General features: G+C 51.8%; 1 protein-coding gene across 1 annotated transcript; it reads left to right on the top strand.

The window, feature by feature from the left end:
• The first annotated feature begins 2,967 nt into the window (after positions 1 to 2,967).
• Positions 2,968 to 7,628, top strand: EPOR (erythropoietin receptor). The gene is made up of 8 exons (XM_006898794.1): positions 2,968 to 3,082; positions 3,881 to 4,016; positions 4,419 to 4,597; positions 4,673 to 4,830; positions 5,247 to 5,400; positions 5,485 to 5,572; positions 6,820 to 6,907; positions 7,017 to 7,628. The coding sequence occupies exons 1-8, from the start codon at positions 2,968 to 2,970 to the stop codon at positions 7,626 to 7,628; spliced, it is 1,530 nt and encodes a 509-aa protein (XP_006898856.1).
• Positions 7,629 to 13,704: the final 6,076 nt, after the last annotated feature.

Below are 13,704 nucleotides of genomic sequence, written 5' to 3'. Positions count from 1 at the left end.
GTCCTGTCACTCAGCTGCACGCCTTAACCACCGTGCCACCAGGGGTCCTGTCACTCAGCTGCACGCCTTAACCACCGTGCCACCAGGGGTCCTGTGAATTCATATCACTGGCTCTTCCGCTGCCATCAAGTTGGATCTGACTCATCACTGACCCACCATCGAGTGTCGGAGGTTGTAAATTGCACAGGAAGGGACCGCCCATCATTCTCCTGAGGGACTGGTGGATTCAAACTGACCAGTGTGGCCTTTGGGTGGGCAGCCCAGCTCTGTAGGACTAGAGCACCCTTCCAGTTCAGGTGTTATGTGCCATTGCGTCAACTACGACTCTTACTGAAACCTCTCCCTATCCTGAGCCGCCCTCACGATCTCTGACATGCTCGAGCCCCGTGTGACCGTCACTGTGTCCATTCATCTTAGTGAGGGTCTGTCTTTCTCTGACCCTCCACCTTTCCCAGAAAGATGGCTCTTTCCAAGTAATATCAAAGGGGAATCTAATTTGCTGTGTAAATTTTCACCAGAAGCACAATAAAATATTAAAATTGTATGAATCACAATGGTTTGGTTCAAGGTTCCACCCCTTTGTGGTGGGGTCACCATGAGCTTGGGACCAAGTCAATGCACCTCGTACCACCACCAAACCTTATGGAGTAATTTACTGTGTGTCAGATACAGTCCTGAGAGTGAGCCAAACCCAGCTCCTTTAATCCTCACAACAGCCTTGTGAAGCAGGTATTGTTATTGTCTCCATTTGTTATTTATACCCAAAAACCCTGAGATCAGGGAAGAGTAAGTCACATGCCTACAGTCACATGGTAAATACCAAAGGAAGCTGGGGTCTGAAGCAGAGGGACCTGGCCCCACAGTGTGTGTGTGTGTGTGTGTGTGTGTGTGTGTGTGCGCGCGCGCGCGCACGCGCACTTATTCCCTGGGTGACTTTACTCTCATAGTCACAGGGCAGTTTCCAATTCTCACCCTCAGACAAACACAGTCCAAATGCCAGTCTCCTGAGGAAGACAGTCTCATTGACTTGCTTAAACATGGGGCTACTCAGGCACCCCTATGAAGTGTCCCAGACAAGGTCAACGGTCTCTCCATATCTCTTGGCTTGGATTTCTCCTAATCTTTAACTCTACAAATATTTCTTGACTTCCTACTATGGTTTGTGCCATGTTCTAGATACTGAGGACATGAGAATGAAGAAAATGAATAAAAGTCCTGGCTCTTAAAGCTTAACGGAGTGAATCAACAATAAAGTATAAAATGCAAAAACAAAACAAAAAACCAATGAAGGCTGTAAGGGAGCAATAGGAAGCATGGGGTGGTTGTGAGGTGCCATTGAGTCTGGTATGACAACCTTATGAATGACAGACCTGAACCCTGTCCTATCCTGTCATCCTCATGCTTCCTGATACATGACAGTCCACTGCGGCAGTCACTGTGCCAATCCATCTGATTCAGCGCCTTCCTCTCTTTCACTGACCCTTCACCTTTCCAAGCATGATGTCCCTCTCCAGGGAATAAATAGCCTTTTCTAGCAACATGCCTGATGTATGTGAGATGAAGCTTTATCATCTTAGCTACCAAAGAGCGCTCTGACTGCACCCTCACCAAGATATCTGTTTGTTCTTTTGGCCATCCATGGGATGTTCAATATACCACAGCTCAAAGGCATCAATTCTTCTGTCATCCTTAATCCACTGTCCAGCTCTCAGATGCATAGCAAGTGATTGGAAAGACTGTGACCTGAATCATACGCACCTGAGTCCTCAAACTGTTATCACTGCTCCTCAATAATTTGGAGAGGTCCCTGACTGGAGATTTTCCCAGTTCAATTATGTCTCCTGATTTCCTAACTGCTGGTGGCAAGGATGTTGATTGTGGATCCAAGTAAGATAAAATAGTTGACGACTTCAATCTCTTCTCCATCTATCATGATATTGCCTATAGGTCTAGGGGTAAGACTCTGTTTTCTTGACATTGAGATGCAATCCATACTGAAGGCTGCATTTCTTGATCTTCTGCAGCACTGCTTCAAGCCCTCCTCACTTTCAGCAAGCAGGGTAGTGTCATCTGCATAACAAATGTTGCTGATGAGTCTTCCTCCAATCCTGATGCCACATTCTTCATAGAGTCCAGCTTCTCAAATAATTTACTCAGCATACAGATTAAATAGGTATGGAAGGAGGACACAATCCTTTCTTAGGTCAGGAAAGAATTCATTGAGAAGGGGACATTTTAATAGAGATATTAAATTGGGAGGGAGTGCGTCTTTTATGTAGAGGGGACAGTGACAAACCCCTAGTTGGTTTCACTATCAGCCATTTCTGCCCTACTGGTCGTAATGATAACTCGGTTCTATCCACACCCAACCTAAGCTGTGACTTTTCAGGCGCATGTGAAAGGTAAATCCCAATGCCCCAGAATATATGTAAGTTTACACACACTTGGATCATGTTAAATACTGTTTGGCAAAAATGACTAACACCCAACTGCTAGGGAGTTTCTCCCATCAGCTTATTCCTTTCCAGATTGGAGAGGGACTGATAATATCAGTAGATCACTTTTTTTTTTAAATGTTTGCTGTGTCCCATGTCCGTATCCCTGTTTTACAGATAAGAAGGCTGAAGCACAGATAAGGTAAGTCACTTGCCCAGCGTCACACAGCAAGAAAATGTGTCTAACTCTGGAACCGGAGCACTCCTGTCTCCGAAGCGGCCACCAAACCCCGAAGGGCCCCTGCACCCTCCCTCCTAGAGGGGCGGGACTACAGGGGGGGGAGCACTTATCTCTATGCAGGCTGTGAACTGGTCCCGCCCCCTGGAGGAGCTGCCACTCGGAGGCGCTGGGCCGGGAAGGGCCTGGTCAGCTGTGTCCGGCGGAGGCAGCTGCTGACCCAGCTGTGGACTGTGTCGCGGTTCAGACGGGGTAGGGGCTGGAGCCCTGGGCCCCCAAAGCGGGGCTTGCTCTATGCACTCCCTCTGGTCACCCCTCTGGCCCCAGTTGGGCTCTCTCTGTCTCTTGCTCGCTGGGGTCACCTGGGCGCCCCTACCCAATATACAAGATCCCAAGTTTGAACGCAAAGGTAAAGATGGGATTGCGTGTGGTTCCCACACTGGGTTCTGAAGGGCGGCGCTGGGGCCTGAACTCCTCACCTTGGACTTGGGGGCCAACTTGGTGGCGAAACCCCTAGGCTGGCTTCTGGTGAGACTTGCTGCGACCGGATCCCTAGACTAGGTCCGGGCAGGACATACCCGGTCTAAGTTCTCAGACTGGGTCCTGGAGGGGGATTTGGAGGGGATATAGGGGCCCCAATTCAGGGCACCTGTAGCCGGTAAATCCTAATGGAGCCAGGCGGCGGTGTGTCTGCGCCCCACAGGCTAAGTCCCTGAGGACTGAGAACCTCTGGATAGGGTTCTCTGGATAGGAAAGAGGTGAAAGTGGAGTGTGTGGCCCCAGTCTGGAAACGACTGTAAACACAGTTACGCCTGGCGCCACATCCTTTGCCTCGCTGGCCCGAGGAAGGGGGCGGGGGCCACGGTTGGCGCTATCGGGCCGTGGGGAGCCTGTGGGGGCAGATAGGGGGGCCGTCTCCTCCGCACACACCCTGGGCTTGCTCAGTGGGGGCTGGGCGGGGTTGGCAGCGGGAGGCGCCGGCTCCGAGCTGCGCTCTGCTCGCCCGCCGCGGGAGGGCGGTGCGCGCGCGCAGAGACAGCAAGACCCTGAGCCCGGGACCTGGAGGGGGGAGCACCCTCCTCGGAGTCCAAAAGGGGCCCCGGCTGGGGGCGGGGCTGAGTCTTATCGGCCCAGACAGCAGGTGGGAAGGGAGGGGCCCGAGGCTGGGGCTCAGCTCTCCGACCCCCTGCCCTTGTCACCCCCTTAGTGGCCCTGTTGGGGGCCCGCGGACGCGACGAGCTGTTGTGTTTCACGGAGAGGCTGGAGGATCTGGTGTGTTTCTGGGAGGAAGCGGCCAGCGCTGGCGTAGGCCCTGACAACTACAGCTTCACCTACCAGCTCGAGTGAGTCCCACCGGGCAGGCGGGCGCCCCTCGCGTGGAGGGGCCAAGAGCGAGCGGGTGGGGATGGCGGACAGCGCTGCCTAGTGGTGTTGGCGTGAAGGCCACAGGGTCAGGGCTAGGACACTCCCAAGATCACGGCTGGAATGCGACCCCACACATCCGGATTAGGGCAACAACCTCCCAAATGAAGGAGCCGCTCACTTCAGGGAGGCGGGAACATCTGGAACGGAACAGCGTTCCCATGATCGACCCCAGGGATTCAAAGTCCCAGCCCGAACCTCCTGTTCGGGAATGACCCGTCCCTACGCGGGTGGCAGTCCCCCGAGAGGTGTCCGTAGCCCCGGCTACACGGACTCCCACTCTCTCATTTGTCGCCTTCCCTCCCACGTACCCGGGCGCACAGAGGGGAGCCATGGAAATTGTGCCGCTTGCACCAGGCGCTCACGGCCAGCGGCGCCGTGCGCTTCTGGTGTTCGCTGCCTACGGCCGACACGTCCAGCTTCGTGCCCCTGAAGCTGCGCGTCACTGCAGCCCCCTCTGGCACCCTGCGCTACCACCGCGTCATCCACGTCAACGAAGTGGGTAGGTGCACACGGGTTGAGGGTGGTCCTCCTTGGAGGTCCCGGGCTCCGCCCTGATGACGGCACCCTCCCGCAGTGTTCCTGGACCCTCCCGCAGGGCTGCTGGCCCGACAGGTCGAGGAAGGTGGCCACGTGGTGCTGCGCTGGCTCCCCCCGCCTGGGGCACCCATGACGAGCCACATCCGCTATGAGGTGGACGTCTCGGCCGGCAACGGCGCGGGGGGCGCGCAGAAGGTGAGGCCCGCCCGGAAGGTCCCACTCCCATCTCTGTAGCCCTGTCTCAACCACGTGGGGACTGGGTGGGTGGCAACGGCACCGATAAGGCCACTCGTCAGTATCTGGCGTCCTCCCACACCCGAGTCACCCTCGCACCCCCAAACCCATCCCTGACCCCCACCACAGCTCCACGCCCCACTGTTACGCCCCCTTTTCCAGTGCTGCCCTAGTCAGCCGCTTTCACTCCCAAAACCTGTCAAGGTCCCAGCCCAGTTGTCAGAGCTCCTTCCAGAAGCCTGGCCCAGCCCTCTGCTCTCATTGGCTCGCTTTGGTTTGGAATTTTCTTCCCTCCTCCAAGATTGGCTCCCCCAGGTGTTCCTTTCTGTGCGCCCCGCCCCTGCTGGCCACGCCTCTCAGCCGAGCCCCGCCCCCAGGTGGAAATCCTTCAGGGCCGCACCGAGTGCGTGCTGAGCAACCTGCGCGGCCGGACGCGGTACACCTTCGCGGTGCGCGCGCGGATGGCGGAGCCGAGCTTCGGTGGCTATTGGAGCGCCTGGTCGGAGCCTGCGTCGCTACTGACCGCAAGTGGTGAGGCCCACGCCCAGGGTGTAAGAGGGACCTGGACGGAGCACAGGGCAAGCCCACCGCCCTGATTTCCTCTCTGCCCTCCAGACCTGGATCCCCTTATCCTGACGCTCTCTGTCATCCTCGTGCTCATCCTGCTGCTGTTGGCTGTGCTCGCCTTGCTCTCCCACCGCCGGTGAGCCCCTGATTCGGGTCCCCGACCCAGACTCCTCCAGCCATCAGCCCTTTAGTCCCTCGCAGGTCAGTGCAGTTCCTGATGGGGCCAGGCACAACTTTCGCTGTCATAGCCCAGCCACAGAAAGGGAGAAGCACTTGCTGACAGACTGAGAAGTCGTGGCCATTGTCCACTAGAAATGCAAGCCAGACCAGACCTGAATGCAGTTCATATTGCCTGCTTTTAGAGGGCATTGTTGAAGTCTTCTTTCTACCCTTTCATAAATTCTTTCTCTGGTTCTTTTTACTCCAATGCTCACTCAACCAGATGGATTTCATGGAAAGACTTAAGTTCCTGAGTGCCTCCTTGCGGTGCCAAGCTCCTCACCCAGGCCTTTGAGATGTTTTCTGATCAGAACAGCTATTCTGACGGGTGTAATTCCAAGTCCACACCACATAGTCTCATGTCCTCAAGCCTTTGCCAATGCAGTTCCTTCTCCTGGCATGCCCTCCCTCTGCCTTGTCTGCAAGCTGTCTTTCCTGGTTGTCTTAAAAAGAGCCTGTTGGTTTTACCTTGTTGGCAAATACCTCACCAGTTCTGAGTAGGCAATGTGGAAAACCAGCCTGCTATGTCCTGATCTTGTGGATCCAATTGTTTCCATGACAGAGATGGGGACAGATGAGGGAGCCAGCAAACAGTGGCTGATTAGTTATGACAGAACCAAGGAGGGGTCAGGGAGGGCCTGACATCACAGCAGGGATCTGAAACTGAAAGGAGTCAGTCATGTCCCGAGCTGGGGTGAGAAACCACGGTGAAAGGCTCTGAGATGGGAATGAGCTTGGAAGGCTGAAGCAGCTGAAAAGGACCATGTGACTGGAGTAGAGTGCATGACCGGGGAGCAATGGACGGTGCAAGGGAAGTGACAGGGGTCAGATGATGTGAGGGAAGTGACAAGGGGTCAGACTGCATGGGGTCTTCTGCAGGGTTAGGGAGAAGACCTTAGATTTTATTTAGAGTGACTTGAAGATCCTTGGAAAGGAGCAAAAGAAGGAAGTGGCATGTGTCAGTGTATATCAAACTCCTATGCATCTCTCAAAACCCTGCTCTACTCTTCTGTAGGGCTTTCCTGGTGCTTTTCCCTGCTCCCATTCTGGTCTCTCTAAGGTCCAGTGCACCTCTTCATCCTGATCCCGTGTTTGTGACTGGACATTGGGAGGGGACTGGTGAGTTCAGAAACTCATGTCTTCCATCTCTTTTGGCTTCATCAGGACTCTGAAGCAGAAGTTCTGGCCAGGGATCCCGAGTCCCGAGAGTGAGTTTGAGGGCCTCTTCACCACTCACAAGGGTAACTTCCAGGTAGGTGGCCTGTCTCCTGAGGGCCTGGGTAGGTGGCCAGCCTGTCCCCCGAGTGCCTGGGCTTTTGGGTAAGGCTCTCCCTCTGAGTGAGCTGATGCTGTTCCCACAGCTGTGGCTGTACCAGAACGATGACTGTCTGTGGTGGAGCCCCTGCACCCCCTTCGTAGAGGACCCGCCTTCACCCTTGGAAGTCCTCTCTGAGCGCTGCTGGGTGGCCATGCAGGCCGTAGAGCCAGGCGCAGAGGACAAAGGGCCCCTGCTGGAGCCAGTTGGCAGCGAGCAGGCCAGGGACACCTACCTAGTGCTGGACAAGTGGCTGCTGCCCCAGAGCCCGCCCAGTGAGGACCTCCCAGAGCCTGGTGACAGTGTGGACATGACAGCCAAGGATGAGGACTCAGAAGCTTCCTCCTGCTCATCCACCACAGCCCTGAAGCCCAGGCCAGAGGGGGCATCGCCTGCCAGCTTCGAGTACACCATCCTGGACCCCAACTCTCAGCTCTTGCGCCCGCGAGCACCGCCCCTTGCTCTACCCCCGACCCCACCCCACCTTAAGTACCTGTACCTAGTGGTGTCTGACTCAGGTATCTCAACTGACTACAGTTCTGGGGACTCTCAGGGAACCCCAGGGGCTCCATCTGACAGCCCCTACTCCAATTCCTATGAGAACAGTCTCGGGCCAGTGCCTGAGCCTTCATCCCCCAGCTATGTGGCCTGCTCCTAGGTCTATGGTCAGAGTTGGGGATTCAGCATGGCTCAGCACCCAAGGGACAGTCCAGACCCAAAACTCACTGGCAGGGTGGACCGAGTGTTTGACGAGGCTAGGAACACTGCTGACACCAGTGCCCTGCCTAATGTGTCTGGTTCTGGAAGTCAGAGCTTCCCAGGATTTATAAACAGCATATGTATATATAGAAAGGGATCATTTCTAGCATGCTTTTTCCAAACACCCATCCTTCCCTGGGCCCAGGCCACAGGAAACGTCTTTTAGCTCAGCCTGAAATTTTACTTGTAAACCTGAATATATATCATAATAAAATGAATTTTTAAGAACCTCACCCCTGTGAGTTCTAATTCACAACAACCCTCCATTGAGCTTGGGAGGTTTTAAATCTCTAGGAGATGTGAATGAATGAGTGAGGGCGGTGTGGGGACAACGGTATCCGACCTCTACTAACTCCTCAAGGGGATGTGTCTCCCTCAGTAGTATCCGCCACACAAAATAAATTCTCAAGAGGTCAGACATTTCCCCTACGCTCCTGTACCTGCATCTATGAATTCCAACTCCACCCTACTGCTCTGCTGGGTCTGAAATTTACTACACAGACCTCATAAAACCATACTCACAATTATGAGGTTTATTAGGGAAGTTAATAGGTTACAATTCAGGTTGGCAACAGAATATAATTGCTCAGACAGGACAGCTTCTGAAGTGTGTCCATAGATTCCCTCAGCCTTATGGCTTTAAGCCAGCGTTACAATGCTCTCTTAGTCCGGCTAACTATGGCACTCCTCCCCAGTCCTCTAGCGAGCTTGGGCCAAGGTCTGGCTCCATGAAGTGGTCCCAGGTCAGCTCTATGTCTCCTGCTGGGTGTCTGGTTTCCTGCTGTGGCTGTTGGTGCTCTTGTTTAGATTCTGGTCTGAATGGCACAGGAACCTCTGGCCTCTTAAGCACGTGTGCTGCATCCTCTGCTTTTTCATCCTCGTTAATAGTGAGAGTCTCTGTTTCTGGCAATTAAAGATGCTCAATTTAAACCTCCTGTAATGGCCAAACTGGCTAACCCCCTCATAGACGGACTTTAAAAAAATATATTTATTTATTTTTTAATTTTATTATTGTTTTGTGTGTGTGTGTGTGTGTGTACCATCAAATCGGATCTGACTGGTACAGGAGGAGATTGTCCCTCCTTCTCCAGCAGAGCAGCTGGTGGATTTGAACCACGTGCCTCTAGGATTGCAGTGCAGCTTCTTGTCACTAAGCCACCAGAGCTCCCACAACTGTTGTTTTCGTTATGTTCCAGAGAGTCGGAAGTGACTCATAGCTGACCCTCTCATGGGTCAGAGGCTGTAAATCACACAAGAGGAGACTGGCTATCTTTCTCCCAGGGAGCAGCTGGTGGATTTGAATTGTCTGACTTTTGGGTTGGCAGCACAATTCCTTACCCAGTAGAGCCTCTATGGATTAACTAACACACCTCTGGGTAGACTATTGTTGTTGGGTGTTATCAACTATGACTCACAGTGACCCTATTTTTTTTTTTTTTACAGTGACCCTATTAATAACAGCTCTGAACCTTGTCCTATCCTGAGCCAATCACATTGTCTCTGACACACTTGATCCTGTTGCCAGTCACTGTGCCAAGCCATCTCCTCTAGGGTCTTCTTCTCCTGTGCTGACCCATGGTTAGACCAGTATTCCCTATTTGCATGATTCATCAACAATCTGCATTATGCAGATGACACAACCCTGCCTGCTGAAACTGAGGAGGACCTGAAGCACTTGCTGAAGAAGTTCAAGGACTGAAGCCTTCAATATGGATTGAGGTACAATATAAAGAGAACAAAGATTCTCACCACTGGGCCAAGTGGCAGCATCAGGATGGATGGTGAAGAGATTGAGATTGTTCACAGCTTTAGTTTGCTTGGCTCCGCAGTCAACACTCTTGGCACCAGCAGCCAGGAAATTAAAAGACGTATTATGATGGGAAAGTCTGCTGTTAGGGACCTCTCCAGAGTACTGAAGAGCAACGACATCAAGCTGGAGACTAAGGTATGCCTGATATAGGCCGTGGTCTTTTTAATCACTTGTTATGCATCAGAGAGCTGGACAATGACTAGGGAGGACAGAAGGAGAATTGATGCCTTTGAGCTGTGGTGCTGGATGAGAGTATTGAATATATCATGGACTGCTAAGAAAATGAACAGGTTTATTCTGGAGAGAGTTAACCAGGCTGCTCCTTGGAGGCAAAGATTCTGAGGCTTCATCTGACATACTCTGGACATGTTGCAAAGAGGGACCAGTCCTTGGAGAAGGACATCATGCTTAGGAAGGTGGAGGGACAGCACAGGAGGGGAAGACCCTCTATGAGGTGGATTGATACAGTGACTGGGGTAATGGGGTAGGTGTGTCGGAGACAGTGCGATTGGCACAGGACAGGGCAGAGTTTAGAGCTGTTGTACACAGGGTTGCTATGAGTCACAGGTGATTCAACGGCACATAACAACAACAACAACATACAGAGAGAACTCTGGAGAACTAGTGGTAAGGAGTTGTATTGTCAACCCAAAAGCACGTGGTTCAAAGCCACCAACTTCTCTTAGGGAGAAAGACAGGCAATTTCCTCCATGTGATTCCACAGCCTCCGAAAGCTTGCCGGAGGGTCAGTCATGAGGCAGTTCAAACTTGATAGCACATAACAGCATGGCCCAGGTTTATGGCAAAAGTCAAAGGCAAAGGTCTAGGAAAGCCATCTTGAACAGTGGACTCGCTATGCCACGGGGGGAGACTGCCCATCTTTCCCCTGTGGAGTGGCTGGTAAATTTGAACCAGGGATCTTTTTTGTTTAGCAGCCTGATCCACTACATCACCTCAATCACACAAAAAAACCAAAAAACAAAGAAAACTCCTCACGGCAGTTGAGTTGGAGTCGACTCAGAGCTGACCCTCCCGAGTCTTCAAGGCTAGAAATCTCATGGGAGAAGACTGTCCATCTTCCTGCTGAGCTAGTAGGTTCTAACCAGCAGAGAGGTATGGCCTTTGAGTTGGAAGTGCAATTCGTTCCCTACTCGGCCACCAGAGTTCACTATGGTTTTTTACTATGCTTTGAGTTGTGGTGCTGGTGAAGAGTATTAAACGTACCATGGACTGCCAAGAGAATGAACAGATCTGTCCTGTGGAGGGTGAAACCAAGCTGTTCCTGGGAGGCAAGGCTTGTGAAGCTCCATCTAACATACTCTGGGCATGCAGCCAGGAGGGACCAGTCCTTGGGGAAGGACATCATGCTTGGAAGGGTGGAGGGACAGCACAGGAGAAAAAGATGCTGGATTAGATAGACTGACCCAGTGACTAATGTGGGTAGGGGTGTCAGAGATAGTGAGCTTGGCTCAGGATACAGCAGGCTTCAGAGCTGTTGTGCATGGGGTCGCTACGAGTTGTAGTTGACTCGACAGCACATAACAACAATTACTAGGGTTCTTTAGTAAAATGAATTGTCCTTGTTCCCTGCCACCGCCTGAGTTCCAACTCCTGGTGACTGTCGAGTTTCTGAAGCTGTCCACTGTACAGGAAGGAGGCTGCCCATCTTTCTCCTAAGAAACCACTGGCGAATCTGCATCATTGAGGTGAGTGGGTGGGGGGTGAGGCCTTTGAGTTAGCAGCACAGCTCACTATGAACTAAGTCACCAGAGCATCCTCATAAAACAGTCACTACAAATTACAGTAGCTGAAGTAACAATTTAAAACCTTAGTGGCTTAGCTTGGTGGTATTCAAAATGGGTTTTGGAGGTTACTGCCTTTGACCTTGTCACGTGACTGGGTGGAAACATGCAAACAGTGCCTGTTCATCTATCCAGGTTGGCCATTCCTTCAGATCTAAACTGAGCGGGTTCCATGGCAGAGATGGAGAATCTCACTACCAGTAAGGAAGTAAAAGCAGAGAATGCCGCACACACACAGCCTTAAAGGTTAGAGATTCCTACCTCCATCAGCCCGGGCCCTACAGGAAAGCACCAGCAGCCACCAGAGACCTGACACACGACAGAGCTGCCCTGGGACCGCTGCTTCATGGAGCCAGAGTCAGGGGCCTTCACCCACGCTTACTGAAGGAATAGCAGGGGAGATGCCAGAATTGGCAGGACTAGGGGAGCTCTGCCTGTGAGCACATTTCAGAAGCTGTTCTGAAGGAGAAGCTGTAATCTGTTGCCAAGCCGGATTGTAACATGTTAACTTCCCTCATAAACCCTGTAATTGTGAGTATAGTTCTGTGAGGTCTGTGTAGCCATCGCAAGGCGTCTTGGACCCTACTGGAGGTAGGAGGTGCGGGAATGGAGGACTTGTCTGACCTCTGTGGAATGGGTTGTGGATGCTGTTGATGTGGACGGTTCCCCTGTGGAGTTAGCAGAGGTTAGACTCGGCCTCACACTCTCTCAATCCTTTTACACTGAGCACACTGTATAGCTTCGCTTCTTGCTTAGTTCAAGCAGGGAGAAGTCAGAAGCCCAGGTGTTTCTGTCCGTGACTTCCCCAGCCCCTAGGGCTTCCCTGGGTCTTCAGATGGATCCTGTGCAGCCTGCCAGGCAACAAGTGAGGAGAGATTACACAGGATTCCCTGGGCCACTTTAAGGATCACACATAGAAATGGTCTACGTCTCTTCTCATATTCCATTGGAGGGAAAGACACATGATAGTCTGTCACATGGTTGTTGTTGTTGCTGCTGTTGTTAGGTACTTTCAAGTCAGAACCAACCTACAGCTGACCCTTCAAGTGGGTTTTCAGAGACAATAAACTGCACAGGTGTAAACTTCCCATCTTTCTCCTATGGAGCAGCTGGTGGATTCAAACCATGTGCCTTCAGGTTGGCAGCTCAGTGCCTCGCCAGTAGGCCATCTGAGTTCCCTAGGAATATGGAGGGCTGGGAAATTTAAGTTAGCTGTTTGCTCAGGACGAAGAAAGGTGGTTGGTGAGCCTCTAGCTAATCTTTGCCATAAATCATCACAGTAATAATGATAATAACTCACTGGGCCTTAATCATCTGTTGTTGACTGCTGTTGGATTGAGCACGATTCATGGTGACTCTATGAACAAAAGGCCTGAAGCCTTTCTATAATTATAAACATTTATCAAAGTTCACAGAGTTTCTAGAGGCATGTTGTTTTAGGAAGCAGATGCCACTCCTGTTACTCTTCTGAGTCAGGCTCTATTCTGTGAAAGACTCTTCATGATGGCAAATGTTGGTGGGGATGTGGGCCAGGGTCTAACCCCTTTGGAGATAGTATGGCATAACCTAGGAAAGCTGAATATACGCATATAGCTTCCATTCTAGCAATTGTACTTCCAGACACAATGCCATCTTCTAGCAACAAAGGACTGCAGCAATGGGCTTGAGCATGGCAGAGACCATGAAGATGGCACAGGAGAAGGTAGAGTTTAGAGCTACCGTTCATAGGGTTCCTAGGAGTCACTTGACTCGACAGACACTGACAACATTGACACTTTAGGACCAAGCAGAACGGCCCCTTCGTGTTTCCAAGGTTGTAATGTTTACAGAAGCAGACTGCTATATCATTCTCCCATAGAGCAGCTGGTGGATTTGAACAGCTGACTTTTCAGCTGGCCATCCAATACTTAATCCACTATGCCATCAGAGCTCCTCCTGCACACACTGCTCTAGAAACTCACATGCACGTACAATCTTACAACTCTGAGCAGGTAAAGAAGAGAATTTCAGGTAACAGGCGATCCAAAACCCTTTTTATAAAGTTCCAAGAAAATCAAAGCTAACAGTAAGGGGCTAAGACATAGTATGTGTGTACATGACAACACTCTTTTGAAAAGAGAAAAGACACTTTACATCCTTTGTAGCATACTGTCAAGTCAGAACCGACTAACAGCTGACCCTCCAGCGGGTTTTCAGAGGTAGTAAATGACATGGGAGAAGAATGTCCATCTTTCTCCTGCAGCTAGATTTGAACTCTGTGTCTTTGGGATGGCAGTGGAGCTCCTTCCCACCAGGCCACCAGAGCTCCCCTTAAGGTTCATGAATTTCCACATGTCCCTGAGGTCCACACTTTCAATCCCTAT

Source organism: Elephantulus edwardii, unplaced genomic scaffold (assembly GCF_000299155.1).
Source record: "Elephantulus edwardii isolate Elephantulus edwardi_28Jun2011 unplaced genomic scaffold, EleEdw1.0 scaffold00237, whole genome shotgun sequence".
Lineage (NCBI taxonomy): Eukaryota > Metazoa > Chordata > Mammalia > Macroscelidea > Macroscelididae > Elephantulus > Elephantulus edwardii.
The sequence above is the reverse complement of the archived record's forward strand: the minus strand, read 5'-3'. Positions and strand labels throughout refer to the sequence as shown.